This window comes from Penicillium canescens (assembly GCF_028828765.1).
Source record: "Penicillium canescens strain IBT 15451 chromosome Unknown utg000007l_segment0_segment0, whole genome shotgun sequence".
Classification (NCBI taxonomy): Eukaryota; Fungi; Ascomycota; class Eurotiomycetes; order Eurotiales; family Aspergillaceae; genus Penicillium; species Penicillium canescens.
In genome coordinates, this window is record NW_026703969.1 from 1,455,446 (window position 1) to 1,480,276 (window position 24,831).

The 24,831-nt window shown below is 46.6% G+C and overlaps 5 protein-coding genes across 5 annotated transcripts; 3 read left to right on the plus strand and 2 right to left on the minus strand.

Annotated features, from left to right (window-relative positions):
• Window positions 1-7,708: 7,708 nt before the first annotated feature.
• Window positions 7,709-8,659, minus strand: N7446_010777 (glycoside hydrolase family 18 protein; the record flags this gene model as incomplete). Its single annotated transcript, XM_058519520.1, has 1 exon — window positions 7,709-8,659. The coding sequence occupies one exon, from the start codon at window positions 8,657-8,659 to the stop codon at window positions 7,709-7,711; it is 951 nt and encodes a 316-aa protein (XP_058368358.1).
• A 910-nt stretch (window positions 8,660-9,569) lies between these two features.
• N7446_010778 (uncharacterized protein) lies at window positions 9,570-11,069 on the minus strand (the record flags this gene model as incomplete). The annotated part of the gene is made up of 5 exons (XM_058519521.1): window positions 9,570-9,583; window positions 9,655-9,726; window positions 9,766-10,397; window positions 10,453-10,846; window positions 10,901-11,069. The coding sequence occupies 5 exons, from the start codon at window positions 11,067-11,069 to the stop codon at window positions 9,570-9,572; spliced, it is 1,281 nt and encodes a 426-aa protein (XP_058368359.1).
• Window positions 11,070-12,993: 1,924 nt separating this feature from the next.
• N7446_010779 (uncharacterized protein) lies at window positions 12,994-13,903 on the plus strand (the record flags this gene model as incomplete). The annotated part of the gene is made up of 4 exons (XM_058519522.1): window positions 12,994-13,034; window positions 13,087-13,526; window positions 13,591-13,691; window positions 13,784-13,903. The coding sequence occupies 4 exons, from the start codon at window positions 12,994-12,996 to the stop codon at window positions 13,901-13,903; spliced, it is 702 nt and encodes a 233-aa protein (XP_058368360.1).
• Window positions 13,904-15,963: 2,060 nt separating this feature from the next.
• Window positions 15,964-16,765, plus strand: N7446_010780 (cyclin family protein; the record flags this gene model as incomplete). Its single annotated transcript, XM_058519523.1, has 3 exons — window positions 15,964-16,149; window positions 16,201-16,474; window positions 16,500-16,765. The coding sequence occupies 3 exons, from the start codon at window positions 15,964-15,966 to the stop codon at window positions 16,763-16,765; spliced, it is 726 nt and encodes a 241-aa protein (XP_058368361.1).
• Window positions 16,766-17,974: 1,209 nt separating this feature from the next.
• On the plus strand, window positions 17,975-18,166 carry N7446_010781 (uncharacterized protein; the record flags this gene model as incomplete). The annotated part of the gene is made up of 1 exon (XM_058519524.1): window positions 17,975-18,166. One exon carries the CDS (start codon window positions 17,975-17,977, stop codon window positions 18,164-18,166), a length of 192 nt encoding a protein of 63 aa, XP_058368362.1.
• Window positions 18,167-24,831: the final 6,665 nt, after the last annotated feature.

Genomic DNA, 24,831 nt, shown 5'->3' on the forward strand with positions numbered 1-24,831 from the left:
CTTTTCTTTCATTCAATGATCATGCTTATGTGGTTCCGCTCATTTTTAACAATGTTCCTAGTACAGCCTGGGTGATGGACTTTGATGTTCTAACTTTGCGTCGGCGCTTTACCCGTATTTGAATTTAGTGCATATAGTTGAATCCTGCTTGATTCAGGGCTTAGGGCTTTGATCGACATGGCTACAGGGATGTTTAAATTTCCAATTCAACAAAATCTTCGTACTCTAAGAACCATCCAGCGTCACGCTTTTGCTCCAATAAATGTCATGAGTTTATAAGAGATTCGCTCCTGGTCCTACCTTCAGCTCACTCTATTGATTTCAGTAAGATACAATACATACTGATATTTGGATATACACACCTTGACAGTAGCTTCTAGGGACCATTCAATGTTACTAGATGACGGAACGTGGAATTCCGTTTGGCGGATGAATCAAACACGTCCATAACACACATAAGCTGCTCGCCCGATCTGTCCATCGGTTCAATGGTAATTGTAACAACTGGTGGCCTGTGATCATGCAGCTGTCTATTACCGATCAAGGGGTTTCCAGTATCACGTTGCTTTGAGGTAAGAGGTCTTGGTATGCTGATTCGGTTACTTTTGATCCTTGGAGGTCCTTCATTTAGGTGGGTATGCTCCGATGCCGCCTTTGGCTCCACAATAGGGAAAACGGTGGCCATCTCGCTTGTTCGTGTTCGCAGGTGGAGTGGTGTTGGACTGGAGTTCCGTGTGATCAAAAGACGAGGGGGTGAACCGCGATCTAGGAGGGAAGAGAAGTCGTCATGTATCCAATCGCGGGATGATAAAGCTGATGAAGCTGCTTCTTTATAATCTGTAGCTGCTCCGCGAGGTATCGCATCCACTCCTTTATGGAGCTCCTAGTCCCCACTGTCTGTCCCACCCCCCACGTAGGAGGTCGTTGTGGTTTTCTGCCAATACCAGGTCAAGGTTTGTCCCGCAGAAAGCTGTAAGATTTACTTCCATTTATCATGTCACCGTATTCCGAATAGCAAAGGTCCAGCGAATTTGGGACTAAACCTGTTTCGGCGCCGATGTGATCCCAGGCACTTGGGCAGGGTTGTTGGTCATGTGTAGATGCATTGGCATTAAGGCATCTATTTGGTCGGACTAGAAGAACCGACTCGGTCATTTCTACCAAGCCTAGTATTATGTAATTAGCCAGTTTACATTGCTAGCCTGGCTAACTAGCTAGCAGCCACGTAATTTCCTCATCGAAAAAGTCAAAGATCACGTGATGTTGTTCTGCTCTCTGATCACGTAACCAGACGTATTCTCCTCGACCAATGGCCCTCGTCGCTCAGGTGTAACTGTCTGATCATTTTCTATCTTCCAAGCACACGCAAAATACCGTGTGCTGACTAACATACAGGATGACTAAGTCATGTTATCTAATTACATAGATCCACAACTCCGACACACCCCCTCAGCGCTGGCACTCTCTGGCAACGCTGGACCAATTCCCTCAATTCCTCCAATTCCTCAATTTCCATCCTCCAATTCAATCAAATGCCTCACGTCCCTCAATCCTAGCATCTTAACGAAGGCTGTATGCTTTTGTCTCGGTAGCACCTTGGTGAGTCCATCCGCTATCATTTGTGCGGTGGGAACCCATTTGATGCGAATCCGCCCATCCTTGACCTCCTGTCGTAGCCAATGACCGTGGATGTCGACATGTCGAAGCTTCGTATCAAATGGTGTATCCTCGGCATTGATCAAAGCAATTGTTCGACTGTTGTCGCACTCGATTGTCAATGGTTGTGGGTATTGGAACCCAATCCTTGTGAACAGTCGATCCCACCACTGAAGAGCCTTTCCGGCGTCAGATAGGCCTAGTAATTCAGCCTCTGTCGTCGACGTTGTTACTGTACGCTGCTTGGTGGCCTTCCAATCGACTGGACCTCCGAATATCTGGCAGATGTAGCCGGCGGAGCTCTTCCTATCGCTGTGGTCTGCATATGATGCGTCACTCGATATCTTCACCACCTCGCTGTCTTCCGCAACTGGACCGAACTCGATTGCCATAAACCGTGTGGTATATAGGTAGACAATCAAGCGATCAACTGCAGCTTGGTGCTTAGGTCCCGGGTTCGTCATGAACTGGGAAAGCACTGAAGCCACCTTTGCGGCGTCTGCTCGCGTGATTGTGGTGCTATACTGTACCGATCCCACCTTCTGTTGGTAGGCATGAATCTCTTGGGGGGTGGCTTGTCCCTCGTATGCCTGCAGTGGTTCAACACCTGCTGGTGTATATACTGGCGCTCTCCCAGTGAGCTTATAGCGCTCAGCAACCCCTGCAAGGTAGCTGTCCTGCACAAGCCACAGCTTCCTCTCTATACGATTCCGTAGGATTCGAATACCGAGGAACCATTCAGCATCCCCTTGGTCAGTCAAATGCCAGTGCTTCTCGAGTTCTCGCTCTAGCTGACGTGCTCTCTCCTTTGCCATTCGGTGACTAGCAATTAGGATATCATCGACATAGAAGAACACGATGATCCCTTCTCCGACGAACACACATGGGTCCTCAGCAACCTGCTCGAGTCCCAATTTCCTTAGCACTGCTGCTGCGTCCTGCTGCCATAGACGCGGTGCGATACGCAGTCCATAGAGCGCTCGATGTAGCAGCCAGCATCGTCCGTTTGTCTTATAACCCTCTGGCATCAGCGTGTAGACCCGAGAGCGCAGTTTGCTGTTCAAAAAGGCATTTACTGCGTCCCGCTGACGTAGATCTAGGTCATATGCAGCAACCAACGCAAATAGCGTTCTTGCTGTGCGAGCTGCGAGCGTTGCAGCCCTTTTTTCTTCTGATGATATGGTCTGCAGATCTCCGCGTACACAGATGCGTGCCTTGCACTTGAGAAGAAACCCGTCTTGATCAAACTTATAGGCATATACCCACATGAGAGGCAACACCTGGATCCCACGATCCTTCGGCGTTTCCACTTCCTGGTACGTACTCTTTGCTTGTAGACCATCTAATTCCACCCTCATTGCCTTGCTGAACCCATCACTTAGCGGGTGCTTCCACACGTCTTTAAACCTCTCTGGCGGCGGTGGTAGGTCATCCCTATGCTGGCGACACGTGGGTTTCGGGGCAAATAGACCTGTTGCAAAAGCTTGGAGGGACACCGGCGTAGTATCGTCATCTGCTAACGCGGTTTTATAGGCAAACTCCTCGTCTCTCCGTTGCTTGCGTATCCTCGGTCCAATCACGATGTTTTCGACGTCTAGTCCATCGATATGACCCGATATCACCTCTTCATTCACAACCGGCGACTCCGTAGTATCATCATCTGCTTCCGACGTCGTCGATTGTATTGATATAGGCGATTCTGGTATCAGATCACCCTCAATCTCATGATTTTGGTTACCATACCCCACCCCCTGATCTGTGGCAGAATCCAAACCATTCGGCGATCGTGGTGGTGTGTGGGCATATGACTCCTGTCCCTTTGAGTCTGTTTTCTCTGTATCCCCCTGGTCTCCCTCCTCTGCAGCAGTTGGTGTGGTTGGCTCATCCGTGGCAAGATATTCACCCGCACCCCCTGCTGCTAGAGAGAGTTCTAGAGCATCATTTGTCCCTGTGACTTCTAGTTGTTCTGATAGACCCTGAAGAATTGATTCTATCTCCATGTCCTGTTCAATCACTTTTGGTGGTGTGGCCTGCGGAACTGGCATTTGGATCACCTCATCAATGACTATTTCGGCCGAAAAGCGCCTCGATTCGTCAAAGACAGCATCCCTTACCATCCGAACCTGACCACGATGTGGCATCCAAATCTTCCAGATATTTGACGCCACAAACCCGACTAGATATCCAACCTCTGCCCTTGATTGCATCTTGTTAAGGCGTGGAATCGTCGGAATTCGACAATAAGCTAGCGAGCCGTATAGCCGCACGTTGGATAACGACGTCTTTGGCTTCTCGCTATTGTCGATGAACTTGCGTGCTTCCTCCCATGGAATGATCCACTTCCCATCCACCCTTGTCGGCGTACGATTCAGTAGATATACGGCAGCATTAATGGCCTCGGGCCACAACTTCTCAGGCAATTTCCCTTCCTTAAGAAGTGCCCGAGCACGCTTAATGAGCACACCCCTGATCGTTCGCCGGGTCCATTCATCTCTGGCGAGTATGGGACTGTGAACGTGTGAATACACCCCATTGAGTCAATCATCTTGTGGATTCGCATGTCAACCGACTTCTCGTTGTCGGAGTGCCATACTTTGATAGGCAGTTGTAGCCACTTGATAGCAAACGCCACAAAGCTCTGGATCGCTTCCTGACAGCCGTTCTTGTTAACGTGTGTCATAGTCCAATGGAAGTGAATCCCTTCCACATAGAAATGGGTAATCCAGCAGTGCTGGTTATAACCCATCGTCATCGGAATTAGATCAAAGTAGACCCGTCCATATCGTCCATAGTGCTTGCCAATTGGACGTCGAGATATCTGGCGAGGGGCATTGACAAGATTACAAACCTCGCATAACTCTGTCTCCCCTTCCGATCCATTCTTGATCTCGACTCCATTCACTAGATACGGCAACTGACCAATCGCGCCCTGATAGACATGCCCTAGTCGTCGATGCCACGTACTCGCTGTTGCCGACGATATCAGCGGCTTCTCAGACTGTCGTCGGGTAGCCAGCGCTACACCATCGTTTGACTTCTCATTCCTTGGCTGTAAGCAAAGATAGATATCCTGATCCGGATCCCGATATACCACCATCACCGGAACTCCTTTGTTATCGATAACCCAGCCTTTCTTCGTGTTCCACCATCCCCCCTTCTCCTCAACTCTAGCTAGCGATACTAGGTTGCAGTGGAAGGATGGCGAGTATAGGCAGTTCGAGAGGGATATGTTACGCGCCACTCCGGTAACTGGATCTATCCCTGTCATGATTGCAGTGCCAACACCTAAGGCGGGTGTTTGACCATTTCCTGTACGGAGATAGGTCTTGTTTTCCTTGTAATCAATGAACTTTGTACGGTCATTGCACACATGAACGCTCGCACCCGAGTCCATTACCCATTGATCCCGATACTGATCATCTAGCATCATAGTGGAGAACCCTGTGTAGGTTGTAATGTTGTCTGAGGCCTCGGTGGTAGCCAGATTTGCCGATCTCTGGTCTCCAAATCCACCCTTATTCTTGATCTCGTTCTCAACCCATATCTTCCATTCGGGCTCTCTCCCGAAAGCTTTGTTGATCTTCGCTTGTCGGTGATCCGCAACTTTCCACCCTTCTGGTCGGATAGTTGGATTCATCGACCAACAGTCGGCAACAGCATGGAACCCTCCACACGGGCACACACGCCGATCCTTGAATTCGATAAACGTCTCTGCTTGATTCCCTGGCTTAGCCTCCTTGTGGCCTTGCCATGTTGACGTTGCGAACGCTGGCTTAGAATTCGGCACAGCGGGCGCTGTCTTTCGAGTTTCCGTATAGGACGCACGAAAGGAATCGAGTAAGGCGACCATGTTTGTAGGTTGGCTTTCAATCACAATCTGTTGATATCGAGCCTCCCACCATACTGGTAGAACCTCCTTCACGGCCTTCAAGAAAAGAACTGAGTGAAAGGTGTCACTCTCAAGCTGCAGTTTGATAACCTCTTCACGTAGAAGCTCCCAATCTTCTAGCCATTGCAACACATTCGCACCCTTCTTCGGGCCTTTGATGTCCTCCTCTCTCCATCGGAGGAGCACATCCACATTGTACGAGTTTGATCTCGCAAACCGCTTGTATAGGAACCTCAGTCTCTCGTATGGTGTTTCCAGGCGGTCCATGATGCGCTGGAGCTTCACCTCAATTGAGTTGGTGATAGCTTGATCCACCAGACGGAGTCCCTTCTGTTGCTCCTTATACTCGGCTAAACTGAGCTTGTAGAGATCCATATCATCTCTCCAGCTTGCCTTTTCCTCCTTATATTCCTCTTTTAGGAGTCTCAACTGCGCCGTAGACAGGTCCTCGGCCAGTTGAAGTGTCGGTATTTCGGGCCGAACAGGCATCTCCATAGGTTGCCGAAGGGTGCTTCTAGATAGCTCCGGGTTACAATAAACCCATACATCTAGATTCTGGGCATACCGCTTCATTGCGGCATACCAAGAATGCCATTGCGCAGCACTCTTTAGCTTCTCTCCTCTCCATTGTGAGACAGTACTCGTCGAGTCCATGGTTTATCGGACACGTGTGGTCGTATATTGTGATCTCGGAGGTGGTTTCGACGTAGCGTATGCGTGCCTTGTCGATGCTCAGAGGAACTACTCAAACGATCCAAACACGTCTGAATAGCTTCAAATCCTTTCAACAGTCGATATCAGAGATAAGCCGGGCTCATAACTCTCTGATCACGTAACCAGACGTATTCTCCTCGACCAATGGCCCTCGTCGCTCAGGTGTAACTGTCTGATCATTTTCTATCTTCCAAGCACACGCAAAATACCGTGTGCTGACTAACATACAGGATGACTAAGTCATGTTATCTAATTACATAGATCCACAACTCCGACATCTGCCTTCAGTTCGCAACTTCCATGCCGGTCGGTCCACTTCCAGCAGATCTATTTCAAGCTTGTGCTACCTTCTAAATGGGTCCCAATTTTATTATTCCTTGAAGTTTTCAGTTGCGCTTATCATTTTTCTAAATTAGGCAACGGGCACATTTTCGTCACGTAACCAAAGTCTCTAGAAATATATATATATTCCAGCAAGGTGAACCGGGAGCAACGTTTCCAGCAATGGTTATTCAGAAGCGAAGGTCCAGTCGGCTGTATAAATATCCGATCGCGCGGAACCGTCCACCGCACAGAAGGCTCTATGATACGTGGCGTCACCGCCCGAAAGTAGTCTCTCATAGACTCATTAGGGAATGTAGGGAATGTCGTGCAAAATATCAGCGCTTGCCTAGTAACACACCGCACTTTGGTCAAGAAGAGAAGGGAAAGCTGCCGCCGTTCGTTACAAATCTCATCGAGAGCGCTGCAGGTCACGTACTTTCCGCTTGTCAGAAAATAATAGAGAGAAGATTCCGCCGGTATGATCCTCTTGTTTTTCATCAAAAGTGATTCTCTCTGCATTCTTCTGACACCGACCTAAGTCACCTTCAACCACAAACCTAGTAGGCTATGCGTGTTCGAACCGGCTAGCTATCTCATCAATAATAGAGCTCGCCAGCGGAACTCTTCCGGCCGTTAAACACGGCATTAACGATTTAAAAACAGGTTAGTCTGCGACTATCCTGGCCTAGGTGGGTTTCACGCCCAAGTCAAGAGTTTTTACTTTAACTAAGGGTAAATATATCTTTTTCGTCGAAGTCTGTATCTGCTGTGCCTCGTTGAAAAGCGCCTGAGCATATTTGATCAAAATATCCGATGGATTGCCAACCAACATAATTTATGTGCGCTTAACTCTTATTTTACAGAATTGTGCTTAATATTGTTACTAAATTTTGCTACTGGGTTCTTGTATTCTGGTTTGTTTCCGAATGGCATTACATTCTCTTCTATCACGATCATGCTAGGTAACCCGTGTGCCAGATTAAAATGAGATACGACAAAATAGTTATTTAGTTGGTGGAATCTGGGTACAAGTAGAGGCAATGAGGTTGAAAATAAATTTTCTTCGGGCACGGACTCCTGTTCAGTTGGCGAGGTAGCAGACTTAACAAGGGCTCCCGGAACTAATTATCCTGCGAATATTCTGAACGTAAGTGCAACTATTCTGAATGTTACTGTCGGAATACCCAGCCGACCAGGCCATAACCCCCCGAATGCTGGATTGGTCGCGTGCTGCCGTACCAGTGTGGCTAGCGCATTTGGATCAAGATAATATCGCGAGCCAGATTCGGTGCCTGTAGCTGCCAAGGGCGAGGCCGGGACGCCGATGAAGACCTTGGCATTGGCAGAAGGCGTGTTGACAATGTTTGCGACCCATTCATCATAGTTGATCTGAGTGTTAACGGAGCAGCTAGGGTTGTTGTAGAACTGGACCCACAAATAGTCAAATTCGGCGCTGGTAATCATCTTCTGCATGTAGGGCTCGGGTATAGGGCATTGAGGGGCACCTGTGATGTAGTATGTATGGCATGGATCGGTTGCGAAATTGGAGCGTAGCTTGGCAATGAGGTAGCGATAATATTCGGTCCCCTCGTAAAGTTCAATATCGAAATCCCATCCATCTACAAAAGTCTCGCCAAAGGGGCGAGGAATGCGGCTTTGCTTTACCCCTCCAAATGCATCCCATAGATTCTGACCGATAGTTTCTGCTTCCTCTCGTGAACTTAGTCCGTAAACCCCTAATGCACCACCGAGCGACAAAATCACTTTGACGCCCTTCGACCGACAATAGTCAATATCAGCAGCTACCTCTTCACAGCCTTGTGCATTTCCTGAAGTAATTTGGCATGATGAGCCGATGTTTCCCGATGGTGTATCCATATTCTGGCTAAACGTATTCAAAAATGCAAGGAGGATAATGTCAACACCTGCCCCATCCGCGCAATAACTTTGTAGACTCTTCTGGCCTGCTGTCTGTCCCCAATACATGACAACCTGGGCATTGGACGAAGACTTGGCCGTGTCGCCAAGGGCGTGCCTTAAGGCATAGATAAAGGCGATGAGGCGACAAACTTTCATTCTTTCGCTTTGCTACACTGTTTTGGAGATTTCAAAAATTAGTCCTACGCTTTCATGTGGTATATTATATACGAAAATGCGTAGTATCGCTGCCGAAGCCAAATATGACCTGTTAGAAGTATCAGGTCTAACTATAGATCCTAGGGATAATGTAGCACTCGATGGCCGGAACGATTAGAATGTTGAGGAATATGGCCTTGACATTCGTCCCCGCTTTTCACATTCATTTAAGCTCGTCATGACTCATGAGTTTCTTTATTTTGATAATCTCTATGTACCTAGGTATACCTGAGCGTTTCACTGCAATAGCATATGTCGCTTAGGCACCACAATTTGGGTCCGTGTGCCCAATATCTTAATCCACTACAAGCAGTACTTCATATTCACAACCTTCAGGACTTTACGGCGAAGCTTGCATATAAAACCCCATAGGAGTGGAGACATAAAATGGACAATTAATAAGGGTAAATATTTGTCTCAAAAATATTCAAAAATAAACTAGACTTAAAAGAGTAATAATAAGAGTAATAATAAGAATAATAATAAGAATAATAATAAGAATAATAATAAGAATAATAATAAGAATATAATAAGAATAGAAAAAGGATTAGTTTCCTTACTAAATACACCACAGCTGCATTAAATAATAGATAGCCTATAGTAAGTAAGGAAACGTCTAAATAATAAGAATTGGATAATTCTTTTAAAGAAATGGGCCCAAATAGGATTCATACTATAAGGGTAATGAGTAAAGGCGGTAGCAAAGGCGGTAGGGGAATTATATGGGCACGTGACGTTTGAGCCGATGGAAGCAAGAGGCTGCGGTAGATATATTTCTAGAGATGGTGGGATTATGGAGGAGTTTAATTTCCGTCGCTTGAACCCACGGCATGATAGTTCGCATGAAAGTTTACGTTTCCGAGTCTGCTTTCTGTCGCGTAGCGGGATCGTACTTTGGAGAAAGATAAACTCAGCAATGGAGATAGGGAACCCACTGATATTGTGAGGTTTACTATTGCTCGGCTGGAGCTGAGCGTCCATGATTGTGTCGAGTGTCCTCGCAGTGACTGTTACCATCAGTGGGTCGGAGAAAGGAAAAGACCTACCCTGCACAAAGAACCGTGCATATCTGAGATAGTTTCGAAGTTTGAAAGATGCTTTCGCATCGTCATTCCAACGAGAAACGATGGCGATATTCAGAGAGTATACACCCGTCAGTCCATCGAACGTCGGGGATGATCTAGCAACTGCGTAAAAGCCTGTCGCGACTAGAGCCAACCGTACATCCTGAACCACTTGGTCGTCTAGTCCGTGTTTTATGAATTCCTCTGTTAGGTGTTTAATCTCTTCGACTGCCTTTCCAGCATCCAACGGAATTGGGCGCCCCACGAATAAAGGATCGAGTCGATGATGTTTGGATCTTTCTTGGACGGTTAGTTGCTCTTGTAGCCGCTGGTAGTTTCGGCTCGCAGAGAAACTTTCAAGCACACTCCGCCCTAGTCGAGGGATCCACTGCGGACATAACCACGAGAAGCAGTTAGGGGAGGGCTGTAGGTCCTCTTGAACGAATCGACCAGTTCCAAAGCTGATCGAGAAGTCCAGCATTCTTCGAGAGCTCAAGGATAAACGATTGAGCTCGGCCAAGGCGACCCCGCTTGGGTTGTTTGCCGCAAATGCACCGTCTTGACGATCATTGTTCGGCTCGAACAAAGTCGGTGCCGCACAGGCATCGCCCAACCTACGGTCTGCGTTAGTATGGAAGCCGTTTTCTAGTACACCAGACGAAGACTCACGCGTCCACGAGCTTGATATTTCCGTCGTCGTTGTAAATAGCATCACCATGAGCGCCCACAGTAACATCGTCGTAGTTGCGACGCAGGTACAACTCGGTCATCAAGTTGGTCATGGTAAATGCCAGTCGAACATTGTTCACAGACTTAGGGTCGGCGGCGGCCTTTAGTAGTTGTTCACATCCAAAAATGCCTTGCAGAGCACTTAAAAGGCAATCTCTACTATATTTAGCGCCATATAGCCACTGGCGAAGGATCTTTCGATAGAAAGTAACGGAAAACAGGAATGTGCAGGCGGCATTATCTTGGAATACCTTGCCTGCCGTATTAGTAAACATGTCAATACACTCATCAGGCTCCATCTCCTGAATTACTAGCCCCGCTCCAACGATCGAACCTAGGATTACGTCAATCTTAATATACACACGGGGCAGAAAAGGGTAGTACGAACCGCTACTGGTCGCCACTTTCAGGTCGACATAATCAGATAGCCGTAAGCCGAACGGCAGCCCTAGCAGTACGTACTTCCACATCACCAGCGGGCTGATTCCGTATACGCCTCCACCGTCGATTGTCACGATTCGAAAGCCACATTGAAGTGGACGAAAGCGCACTCTCATCCCTGACGGCGCCAGGCACACGGGACAATGCTCAATGTGAGAGAGTGTGTTGAACGGAAGGTCTCGAACCGAGCACGCCCATGCATCCCTTTCGCAGATTCTATGGCCGCACTGAAAGATAATAAGGGATGGGTGATGCCAAAGGCATAATCCGCATACACCCGTAAAGGGAACGGATTTCATCATAGAGTTCACGGCCAACTCGCTCCAAGATGACCAGTGCTCCATGTGCCACACTACTAAGTTTGTCAGCTCGCTCATCGAGATCTTAGATACCGGCGATGATTCTGTGGCCGTTGCAAGCGCCTCCCTGCATAGAGGGGCATACACACTGTGAAAGAGGTCCCGTCCTGAAAAGCCTAATCGCGTAGAGAGAATGTTAACCCGGCAACCTGAACGAATTCGCCCGACTTACTATGTGATAGACTCTCAGAATCCCGGAGAAATAACCCCGCCAATACAGGGGCCAAAAATCTTTGGGGGTTCTTTCCTCATTGACATACGAAAACCATTCCGGGAGCGAACAGAGCGAGTGCATCTGAGTACCAGGCCAGGACTGCTCTCGAAGCTTGACGACCAAGTCCAGCAAGGGTGGTAAGCGTTGTGTGCTCATTGAGCAAAATAATTCTGTCATCTCGACATATATAGTGAGTGTCCAAAGATTCTGAAGCCTCTTTCGCCTGTCCCATCCTTGCTGTAGCCATTCAGCGCTCGCCTGTAAGCACCCTTCCACGACGTCACTTATGCTGGACTCCGTGCAGTCGTGTCGGAAAACGGCACAATTTTTGAACGCCTTATCCAAACACCCCGGTGGCAGCCTATCTTCGTCTATCTCGTCTATCAGACGACTGCAGTGGTCCTTCAGGTCCTGTTCCGCACAGGCCTCTGGGGGTAAAGTCTGCACCAGGAATATCACCGGAGGCCATTCTTCCAGTGGGGACTCTAGCTGCCCTATGATCCATAGCATGAGCTCGCGCGCCGCTTCCTCGATATTCAAGCTATATATACAGAGACTATCGCTAAAGGAAAGACACAGGTGCCGGATTACATCCTTTGCGGGTACGATTTCAAGCGGGATGTGTCTTTTAAGCGAAGGATTCCCAGCAAGAGCCGACTGTGAACCAAACTTGACGTAATTACAGACTGTTGAATGGCCTAAGTGATTCACCATACACGTGTTCATACCGTTAAAGTCACCCTTTAGAGCAGACCCGGAGATGGTCAGCACGCGAGGTTGACATTGGCGCCTTGACTGTGGAGCGTGGACTCGGTCAAAAGGGCCGTATATATCAATGCATTCACTATCCGGCTCATGGTCGAAGGCCCGCAGCCACGGGATGAAGCTCAATCGTTCCATAGGAATTATTTTGATGGTTTGGCGTAAGATTCCTTGGCATTGTAGGATTCAATATTAAATAGCGTCCATATGAGAGCTATTTTCTACTCTTCCCTATGTACTTTAGAATGCTCATAGCAGCAGTCCTGGTTTTGCACGATCGAGCGGCTTTGGGCATAAGATTCGCATACTAAGCCCATACGGGACGGATCGAAATTAGTACGTTACACAGATTCTTTGTCGAACCCTATTTCGAAACACATTAGTCCATAACAAAAAGTCTAGCCACGTCTCCAAACCAGCAGGCATCCTTTGTTTGCTGGGTCAAAGTCCTAGAACGCCTAGACCTTACTTGACTAATACACAATCTATTTTAGGCCGTTATTTACGGCTGTACTGGACAAGAAAGGATTCGGGGACAGAGTACCCGCAATAGTATAGCTTGTTTCAAAGGAGAGTTCGAAAAGAACCTTTGTGAGTAAACGGTGAAATTGATTTCGATCCTCCCTGTGACCGACCAGTTTCCAACGAACCAGTTTTGATCTGCAGTATGCTATAAATAGGACGTTCTAAACCCGGACGCGCCGAATGACCTGCAAGTTTTATAGCACTGCCTTCCCAATCCTTGGGTATCTGAACCATATATCGTACTCAGCAAATCACTATTATGCGGTACTATAGACATGTGGCCTGGGGAAGCCTTGTCAGCCTTGGCAGTCTGGCTAGTATTGCATACGCGAGTCCTACCGCGGAGCAGAGTGACACGATTCCGTCCGGATCTGATGGCTCTCTCGAATTCAACCTAGAACCTCCGCTAGATCCCGGTGTCTATAACGCCACCCTCCAGGCCTCCACAAATTTCGATCGTGTTGACCTCGGTGATGTGGAGGTTCCTCGTTGCGCTTCAAATCAACGGCTTACTATTAGGGTTACGTATAGCTGGGATCTACCATCTGGACCTCGCGTGCTAAGTCTAAATGACTCCCCATACCCTATTAATATTCAAAATCCTAGCCTATCGTCTCGAAGGGATTTGGAATCTCCCTCTAACCAAAACGCTATAAGTGCCTACTGTGCTACAGAATCTGGCAATTCATCCATCGAGCCGGCCTCTTCTTCAAGTACGTCTTTACATCACGTGTTCTCCTTAACTCCCAAGCTGGTGCTAACCAACCTTGCAAACAGCGACCTCTATGGCTAGTCAAACGAGCTCACAAGTTGATTCGGTGAGCATGGCTGATCTTCCTACGACTCAGTCTTCAACCCCAGGGACTGTCTCCGAGCCGGTATGCCAAGTAGACTCGTGCGCCACGATGGATTCTATTACAGCCACCCCTACAGTAGCGTCATCTGAAGTATTGGCCACTTCCGGGTCAAGCACGTCCTCAGTAGGATCTCCCCCAGCGATAACTCCAGCGAGCACAAGCAGTTCGATTACCATAGCTCCCTTGGATTCAAGCTCGCCATGCACCTGTACATGCGTGTGTTAGACTCTTAGTTTCTTTGTCCGGTAATGTGCACCACCTTCTTTACTATCTCGTCGTCTTGGGTCAAGATACTAGGTAGGAGACCTCATCTGACGCAGTCACCGGTCCCCTTTGGTGCCAGCATATTTCAGGGATCGGATTCTAGGGGGATCCGGATTTTCCATTGGTGGGTATAATGGGTTATACATGTACTGGCTTGCGCAGTAGGACCGGCCGCCTTCCATGTTTGTATAGAGGGTGTTAAACTTGAATCACATGATGCCCTATTGCAGAAATGATTGTCAAGCTCAGCGTCTATAGTTAGATTGTAGTGAACTGCTTTATCTCTACCTGCGGCGGTAATAGCTGATGAGCAAGGCTACTTCGGTACTGCTTTCCTCAGCTCCATTATAGTAGAGCCCAAATTAGAAGTCGCAGCTGCCAAGTTTTGAAAGCGCTGTCAATATATGTTTATATCTCAAAGTTCCGCTGTCTAGATCTTCTGTAACTGGATTGCACATGATATTCTTGCCATTGTTTCAGCTACTCCAGAGGTGTGGGCTTATTTGAGTTAAGCATCAAGTACCGGGTTTTTGTGTCAGGCCCTACTAAGTAATTTTGATCCAGCGGGCACGTTGGTCCAACTTCCGCCTACCGCGACCACGTGAAATGTGACAACATAATCTTGGCAGAGTACGATTCTTCGCTCGGTAGACTTTGGCAGACGATGACATTCGGGTACTCCACAGTTTATATAGACTTTTCACACGATACAAAAACTGTACGATTGTCTGAGTCGATGAACAGGGCGTCCTAAAAATGAGATTGCGTGCCTGGATTGTGACAGCGTCGAAGTCGAGGGAGCTGGGGAGCTCATCAGCAATGGATGGGAAGCGATTGGTCGGTATTTGATGATCGGTGCCCGGATAAACAGCTTGGCCTCACACATGTACGCATATGTGATAGAGAGAGGAAGAAGGATCTCTAAGGATCATGGATCCATCTATCTAAGAGGGAGCTCTTATATTACGAGCTACGAGAAAAGAGGTCTGAAAGAGAAGGCGAACACTGCCTGATTGTCTATGAATAAGACATCATTACGGAAATTAGCTAATACACTTACGAACAGAATGGACTTGCCGAATTGAAACTGGCATTGCGTAGAGCATAGTAGTTGTAGGTTTACCCTAACCCCTCGCGAGTTGGATTCTAAACCATACATAACCCACTAGGCTGAGTGCGGATTCGTATGTTAGTCTAGTTGGGAAATCAACTTCGCGAAATAGATGCAGGCTACAGCAACTATATATCCATTGAAATGGGATGGCATGATGGGAGTCTGCACCATGTATTTCCATGTAGTGGTCCACTTCCTGAAGACGCACTGAGGAGGAGCTGCATGATTAGTCTGGTTTGCTTGACAACCTAGGTGATTTGCTGAAAGGAATATCAAACTATTGGAACGGCTGTAACCGAGAAATAATTACCGAAGGAAACAGAAATCGGGGATCGAAGGTATACCCTCATACCGAAAGAATGCGAAAATACTAGAATTCTCACGACCAGCATGACCATGTGGGGCAGGAAGGGACAGGGGTTTAATTATAGAATCCTGTTCTCGTCGGTTCTCCTTATTTCCTAGCAACAAGTTCACATGAGGATAACGCCAGCCGACTTCCTAAGCAATAATTCCAATTAAGCAGTTGATGTTAAGGCTTACAGTAGCCTTCCGCACGACAACCATCGAATCTAGAGAAGGGAAGTCAACATAGGTCTACCATTTTCCGTCTTCAGTAGTGGCCCCAATTTTGAAGGGAGAAAGTCATTCATACCCGAAATTATGGAAATAGGTTTATTCGCTTTGATACTTCTCGGAAAGAAATGCTATAAAACACTATCTCCATCGCTCTCTCCCTTCCTCTCCTTTATTTCCCATTCCCTACGTGGTCTCTATGGTGCTGCCAGGCCTCCGACTCAAGAAAAGCCACCAGATTCCCCAGCTTCGAGACTGGTCGGAGTAGTTCTATATCTTCTAGCAATAATCCTAAGGCTATAACACCTAGCACCATCATAGCTCGGAAGCCAAAAAAAGATGCCTGCTGTCCGCCGAAAACGACACCACCACAAGTCTGTGTCGCCAACGACAGCCACTAAAAGAGTGCAAAATCGCAAAAGTGTTAAACAAAAGTCGATCGACAAAGAATTAGAATGCCAGTACTCCCCTTCTGTGGCCAAAGGTGAGAAAGAGAGGGAGCCACTCCCCGAGTTTGTAGCTCGAGTAAGAGTTCCGAATCCATGTTGGTAAAGCCAAATTGAACTAATAAAGTAGGTCGCCTGCCTGCTCTGGTTTGAAGAGACCTCAACGTTGCAAGCCATCGAGGATGGTCAACGTCCTGTGCGTTGCCGGATTGGTAAGCCGATCCCTAGTCCTTGGTTTCAGGAATGGGTGGTCACCATTTTGTCGGCCACACAAGTTAGCGTAAACGTCGTTTTCCTAGCCTTGGAGCTTATTTACAGACTCAAGAGGTCTAACTCGAGGATCGGGGGTAAGAGGGGAAGCGAATTCATGTTGATGACCGTTGCGTTGATGCTTGGCAATAAATGTGAGTTTTACTAGTACCACACTAGGCAGCCTGTCGACCTGCACGCAAATCCCCACTGGTGTTGAAGATGCTGATGTACCGGTAGTTCTTGATGACGTGCCCTACAGCAATGGGGCATGGTCGGAAGTGTCTGGCATCCCCAAGCACCAGATTCACAGTATCGAGATTGCATTTCTCCGCTACATTAACTACAACCTGTTCTCCTCCAAAGTCACGTGGTCTAAATGGCGCAGTAAGCTGGTACTATTCGGCAAATACTGTCATAGTGGCTACGAAGTGCCGACTGTATAGAAAACTTGAGACCTTCACAATTAGGGATCAGAATGAGTACTGATATGATGGCAAAACCTGAATATTATTTACTTTCTACTATGCACCTATGTTCAAGATTTTTGTTCCACATTAGGATTTGGCCTAAGGTAAAACAATCCGTTTTGGGCCTATTCGGTCGGCGGGCTTTGACTATAATGACAGATCAGCTAAAAATGAGTTCCACTCCCACTGGATAAAATACTGTTTCCCGCACGGAAGAAAGAAAACAAAAACCATTCATGGCGTCGAGTACTGAAGCTGTCAAATTCGATGGTCTACTAGCAGCGGATGCCTGCTCCGGGTACACATACATGTTCGATGAAATATGGTCTGTGGTCTAACGAGTCATTGCCTCTATAGAAATAGGAGAGGCACAACGTGTTCTGAATTACTGGCAGTCAATAAAACATGGGGCACTACTTCGTTTTGCTCGATATTTGTTCAGAGCGGCTCTGCGAAAGGTTATCGAAACAAAGAAAAACAAATCTCCTCGAGGAGTTTCTTCCGCACTAGAACAAATGGAATGATCTGCAATACAATATTTTAACTCTAGCTAGAGATCAGGGGATACATGTTATAAAGGCTTTTCAAGACCATGGTGTATTGAAAGCGGACAAAATTGCTACCCTTCTATTCCTCGTCGACATAGGAGGCGAGCAACAAAAGTACGCGATAGAAGAAAAGATTGCTCTGGAAGGATTCCGCGTTGGTTCCGGACGGAGAGGTGGAATCAGATGGCTTCAAAGCCCATTGCGTGGATATTGGAGCAAAAACACAGAAACTGTCCTTTGCTATGCGGCAGAAAACGGTCAATCAGAGATTGTGAACAAGGTACTTACAAAGTATCCTACTGTTAAACGTCAGAATGCAATTAGCTTTGCACTTGCTAGCGGGCAATTAGAGGTTTTTTAAACTTTTCAGGGACGGTCTCGACGGAGAGAGTAACTGGCCTCCATCACTAGCGCCTACAGAGTCTTCTATATTCTGGCGTCTCACACCACTTGCATATGCGTCATCAATTAACGACCTCGAGCTTATTCGCTTCCTAACCAAGCAAGGTTGCGATGCAAATGGGCAATGGTTTATGGAAGCAGCCCGCTCGCGATAGCCGAAGATGAGGCTCTCAAATGTCTGCTCAAAGCCCGGTGCTTAGGAATGGGGCCATGTAGCGCTGATGGGTCGTACCCAATGCATATTGCAGCAGTCAGTCACAACGGAAAGGCAATGCAGCGCTTCCTGAACAAGGGCGCTGACATCAACTCTCAACGAGGTGACGGCTGGACACCGCTTATGCGCTATGTGTATTTCCTAGACGAACCACAGCCATCCGATTTGGAAGGACTCGAGTTCTTTATTTGTAACAAGGCGGATGTGGAGTAAGCCGACTGTCAAGGCCGTACTGCTGTGACGCTGGCATTTGACACAAGCCATATGGATGTGCTGTATACACTTGTAGACGGTCTCATGGAATCCCCAGAACACGAAGAGATTTGGGAATACCTACCATTAATCACGCTAGCTCTGAGTACAGTTGCCTTTAAGCGTTACCTGCTGCGTTACACTGAATATATTAAGGGGCTCGGAAGTCTTTGCTTTAGAGACCTATTTCGGGAGGTAATCAGCCTTGGTTGTCCAAAGAATGCACTATCCCTACTTGAACGCAGCAAGAGGAACGGATTAGAAGCATATGTTAGATGTGCTACATTGGAAATAGAAACATTTAGGCACGTTGCGCTCGGTTCTTTTGCCCCCGAAAATAGGTGCCTTGAGTTTGTCGACGAGCAAGTTCCAGAAAATGAACACCTATTCGAAAACCACCCTAACCTGCTTCCGCTGATTGCTCCGTATGCAAAATCCAATCTCGAGCACTATCTTGAGTATCTAAAAGAGAACAAGCCTGTTGGGATTCTCGAAAAGAACCTACAACTGTGCATCAATTCTGCATCCGTGAATACCCGTATTCCGTATACACGAAAATTCTTCGTTCTATCGAGTCGAAATCAGCGTATTACCGAGAGATAGCCAGAATCTTGATTGAGATGAATTCCAGCTTGGAAGAGCCGGGGACTCTGACGACGATATGCTCTACATAATTCTGTCGTCTTCGTTCTATGTTTTGAGAGATTATCTCGCGATCCCGACATGGAAGGCGATGTCGGGCGCCACTCTATATTCAAACGTAGTCTGAGATGCAGAGCTCTACAAATTTGACATTATGGTGATATATCAAACTCAAGTCGTGCTGTCGGTTTGGCGCACGCATATAGATTATTAGCTCGACCGCTAGGGCCTTGCGCCCAATATCATTTATTGATTCTTTCCTGTCTAGCATCCTCGGTACGTAGTGTTTTGGGGTGTTTATTTACAGAGGCCTGCCACTTTGACAGAAATTTAGCATTTAGCCTCAAATATAGACAACAAGCTTGACCGTGACGAGATTGAAGCCCTACACCGCAACCGTATCCTGAAACCAAAGTCCCTACATTCCGCTGTCTAAGCACGTTGGGCACAAAATCTTTTCTCAAAATCAGATTCTACTAGGATTAGTTACTATTCCATGGAAAGCAACAGTGACAATAGAATAACATATAGGAATATGCCTCCCTTGTATCTCCAAAGGTAACTGGTAATGTTTGTTGCAGATCGTGTTCGGAAGAGGATTTTACGCGACGTACCGTACGCGTCATACTCAATTACATCCGTGTTTTGGAGCACTGTTCATCCGCAGTCTAGTCTCGTGGGAAATTTTGGTTCCCAATAAAATGCGAAGGATAGGACTATACTAAGCGTCACCGTTAATATGTAGTACTATTTATAGATGGACTTGAAATAGGACATTTCTGATACAATTTCCCGAGCGTATAAGATCAGCGTTTCCTGTTGAAGACTATCGGTTGACCAAATTGTTTTCTCTGTAACGCCAGTAGCATGGGCCACTTTCAAGGGGAAGAGCGTAAAGCAACCGATGAGATGGCTGGCGATTCTAAAAGAATTGTATGTAGTGAACCAATACGTCCTACCGAGATTGAGGAGATTGAGGAGGCAGGTGTATCATCTGAAGTCTTGCCATATCGAAGTCTAGTCCAAAGTACCAGCAGCCTAGCCCTGTCAGGGGCTACCTACGGTGAACATATTGTATGCCTGATCCAGCCATTCATTGTAAATTGGCTCTCAGCCGAACCAGAGAATAAGTCACAATACGATACTCAAACGGAAGCGCAGAAAAAGTACACTCTGATCTGCACTACGCGCCAAATAATAGAGTGTGTGAGTACTATGTCAGTATTTTGGAAAGCAATGCAGAACATCCACTATTGAAGGTGAAACGAGCGAATGATTTAACACAATAGAAACCTATCCTTCTCACCAGATGCCCGAAGCATTATATATACAGTGCCAGTTTGACTTGTGACTCACGACCTTCTACCAACTTCCTTTCCCCCTGAAGAAATCAAACAATGTGGTAGGAACGATAAACTTAATCAGTATCTGAGCGTAGAAGCACGCAGACTGTTTGTTAGTAGGCTACTGGATGGAGAACCGACGATCCGGAATATATATTTGTGGATCAGAGTGAGAAAGTCAGCCGGCGCAAGCATTAATTTAGCCAGCATACAAAAAGGAACATTCCGGGATTGACTAAAGGTTTTCTTTGAATAATTCATTTTGTGCGGCAAGCGTACATTCACTCCGTTTACCGAAGGCCCTGCTGTTGCTGTTTCTTTTAAACGGGTTAACTTCCCGTGTCACGTATAACCAGACCTGTACTTTGCACTACCACAATCCGTAGCTCTAGAATTCAGCTCGCGTATCCACAAAGCCTTTCCATGGCGTACTATCGACCGACCAGCCTTATCACTTGATTATCCCAGCGTACTGTTTTGTGCCAAACCAAACTATTCTGACATTTTAGCATCCAGCCTCCACGCTCCAATCAAATAAATCTCCAATTCTCCTCAATTGAGGGGAAGCACCGACATAGACTATCTCTTTTCGCATTGTTAAATGAAGGTGTGGTTTAATATAGAAGTAAATCAGGAAAACCACATATTCACACAGATCAAGCCATCACATATACACTAGCAAGCCTCCAGCGTTGCCACTATTCCAGCAAACCGCAAAATGAACGCACACATCCGTTGTTTATCTTAGTGAATCTTGACTTCCAATTTCCATCCTGGGTTGATGTCCGGTTCCCTGCTACGGACACTTAACAGTGAACATATATCACCTCAGGAGCAACTTACAACTTGTACAGGTACAGGCGGTTTAGATGGTTTAGATGGGATATAAAGCTTCAGTTTTGGTCTTCCCTTATTGCCAAATGGTAAATCTCTGAACGTAGGTGGGGGAATAGGTGCCATATTCTAACTTGTTGCAATCGAAACAATGCAAGGGCATCTCGGTAATATATTAGAAAGCGAGCATCGTAAATAGAGTCAAGCTTCAGTTGTATATTCGGATATATATTTTTAGAGAGTCACATTAAAAGGACCCCAGCTTTTAACAAAAAGACCACTAGCCCTGACTAGGCCTGGCGCTGTAATTGTATTTTATTTCGCATTAGGAGCATTATTGAGTCGAATTGTATCAATTCCTAGGTATTCACTCCTCACCTTTAATCTCTCGAAGTCCTATTTGTTAAAGACTCTGTGGAAATAGAGGAATCGGCCTATGTAGCGTCGAATTTTCGAAAATTACGTCTTAAGAGTAAAGAACTAGAATAAATTGCATTAAATCACCTATTCAAAGAGCTCTGTTGCGCTTCTTAGGCCGATTAGACTAGGAAGTTGTGTCCTAACGCGCAACGATCTTTACCGGCGATAAGTAGACAGAAGACAAAACTATTAGGTGATTATAAGACCTCAGTGCATCGGCGGTGCTTAGAAAACCATGCCTTTTAACCCAATGATGCGTGATGCTCAGTGAAATATAATTACAGCGTCAGATATATCAGGGCTAGCGTTGGGGAGTGAGAGGGGGGAGAGGGGGATTGGTTTCTAACCCTTCTAAAGCGCTTTTTAGAAAACGTAGCGGAACAATTATCCAGATTTGAATTTTAATAGCGGAAAATGGCATTATTTTTGAAAGCTTCTTGCGAAGAGAAAGTATCGGGTGACCCACCTAGTTGTCTTTGTCTTGCTTTCTGCTTGTTCCGTAAGACTCTTACCGTGAGAACGTAAGAATTTGAAAGTGGGGGATTCACCATTCTTCAATGACCGTATACCATACTCCACCAAGGACTTTTCTCCCTGCGGAGGGAGCTATTGTTGCTCTACGGCTCGCTCCGTTTTGGAAAATCGTACCTCACGATTGCGTAACGTGGGGCTTGGACTACCGCTAGATTTTGATATGGCGGAATAATTTTTAGACTGTCTAGACTGTTCATTTAGGGCGGGCACAGTTGCTGCTAGGCCCTTATACTCGGTCGTAAAATAGATATGGGTGTGACAGGGAAAAGTGAAAACTTGCTAGGGGTCGGCGATGCGGCACACCCCGTAAGGCACTCTAAGATTAAGCTCCGTATAGTACCGTGTCGATACGTCTCTTAGTAATGAAATTGCAAGACGCTCCCTAGTAAGGAAAATAAGTACCTAAGGGGTAGGTATATTTAGATCGGTCTCGTGTTCAAATCCAGAATGAGCACACAGTTGCAATTTGTTCCCTCAATTTCTTGACAGCTCCAGAACAATCCAGCACCACCTGGGCTCAAAAGGTGTAGCGTAATACATCATGGTCAAATTGAAGAGTCCAGTGCACCGTGCCCTGAACCTAAAAACTATTGCACCCGTCCTATTTATTTTTACCCCTCCGCCGGGAAAAATACCGAGCGGATGAGTGGTCTAACCCGGGCATGCAAATATTTCGGTGGGAGCGTGTCCCGAACAGTAAACGGCTAGCGATAGATCGGGTTAACAGATGATCAGAGTATCACATGTATATCTTAATATACCTTACGTAAGTCAGAGATCAGTGATATAAGACTCAGCCCTAGGGCACTGGAATCGTCCACGGGGAATCGCCAGTCGCTGGCGTTGACTTTCCTTCCCACGTCGCGCAGCTCTTTTTCGATTGTCGGTATTTCAAAGTTGACAATGATATTGACAAATGCATTTGGAAGACCCTGTAAAGATTCTATACAGGAAGCTTTGGCTTGCTTTGTTGCTTCTTCAGCGTTAGTGGCATTCCTGATATCTTTACACTCTTTCATTTTTTGAGTTCCTGGTAGAGGCCGCATGTTGTCAAAGCCACCTATCAATTCGCGTAAGTACTACTAAGTATCGTATTTCGTTCGTCCAACTTACCTATCTTGATGACGCCAGAATAATCAAGGAATATGTTAGTGTCATTTAGGTCGTCGTAGTATAGCTTTTTCAGTGCTAGGAAGATAAGACCACGGGAAATCTGAGTATAGTTAGTGCAAGAAGTCTCATGAGGGACATCTTTGTGAGCATACCTGTATCATAGTGCAACAGACGTCCATGTGGGTGAAAATGTTGAGTTTCTGACCATCCATAGCCTTCTTCTCCGTTTGGGCCCAATCTGTAATCTGAAACAGCGTCAAAATAGGGCTTTCAGAGACTGTGTAGAATGTTGTGTCATTGTCAAACGCTTCAATTACGAATAGAATGTTTTCATCCTGGGTGGTACGAGCGTGTCGAAGATAATCTAAAGTGTGTTGAATAGTAGCGATTCTTTTCTTGTCTTCTGCATTGTCCCTATTATATGCTCGGATAGCATATACTGACTTGTCTAGAGGATTTGCCCGAGAGGAAGCATTGTTAAACTCAACACTTTCAAAGCTGCCATTAGTGTCATAAACCTCCCAAATCGATTTCTCCTGGATTTCTATATTGTATCGTTGCACCGGCCCGAACGTGGCCGGATATTGTTGCCCTAAATGAAGAGGGCGAAGGTTCGGGTCTTGACCGTCCATGTTGATTACGGTCGGGAAAAGAAAGACAAGTTCCTAACTAATCACTTTTATAGCGAGCATCAGGCATTGCTAAAACCGGGCCTTGGGGCACGTGCGCCTGTCCAATATTAGACCGAGGGCCACACCATAAAAAAAACCAAAACAAAACACGAAAACTCGTAGTTGCGAACACAGTCAGAGTTCAGCAAAAAACATGAAAGGCGTTCCAGTGACCCGATGGCCGGAGTATTTAGGTATCGCAGAAGTCCAGACTGGCCAAGTGCGTTTTCTACGGGACAAAGAAAGATCTTTTCTCCCAACCTACGTAGAACATTGGAGAATATTTTACCAGCTTGATGAGTTGCACGCAGACTCGCTTTGTCATAAGCCTATTGTGCAGGTATCGCAGAGGGCCCTCCGAGAGGCACAAATACGAAGTAAAACAAGCACCGGAACTCTCGCGAAATCAGTCGACTCCGCGGAACGCTTAATATTTCAGCCCGGTGAGTTGCTCTGCCTTGATGGAATGTCCCGGCTGAAGGCGCTCTCCAGCCTAAGTGTGTACCCTACGGGCGAAGATTGGCAATATGTTCACTTGGTCAAGGATGGTATGTCACCCTAGTAATGTAGATCAATGGATGCTAATGGGGAGAATAAAAGGCCTATCAACCGAACAAGTCAAGCTGATAGCCTATGAATATCCCGTTCCCCGATCGATAAACGCTGGTGTGCTCTACTGCCAAATTCGGGAGGCTGAGAGAAGCTTGGGCGAGAAGGCCGAAGTCGTAGAAGCACTAAGAGCGACCTTATACCAATCCAGTGGGAACCAGAATATTATGGATAACATGGTAACCCTGGATAATTGTTTTCGGACTTGTAAGACTTTCGATCTAGTAATGTTAGGCATACGGGGGCTAGCACCATTCTTTAACCCGAAACGAATAAAGAAAGCCCATGCAACAAAATGTGAAGTTGTAAGTCACTGAAGATGATATTGGTAGATAAGCTAATCAATTGCTAGGAATATGAGAACTGGCTGGTGAACTACCTCGTCGCGTTTTGGGCTGGTCTGATGACCGGGGATACGTTGGACAAACGTCTTCAAATGGCAAACCAAATTGACGCAGAG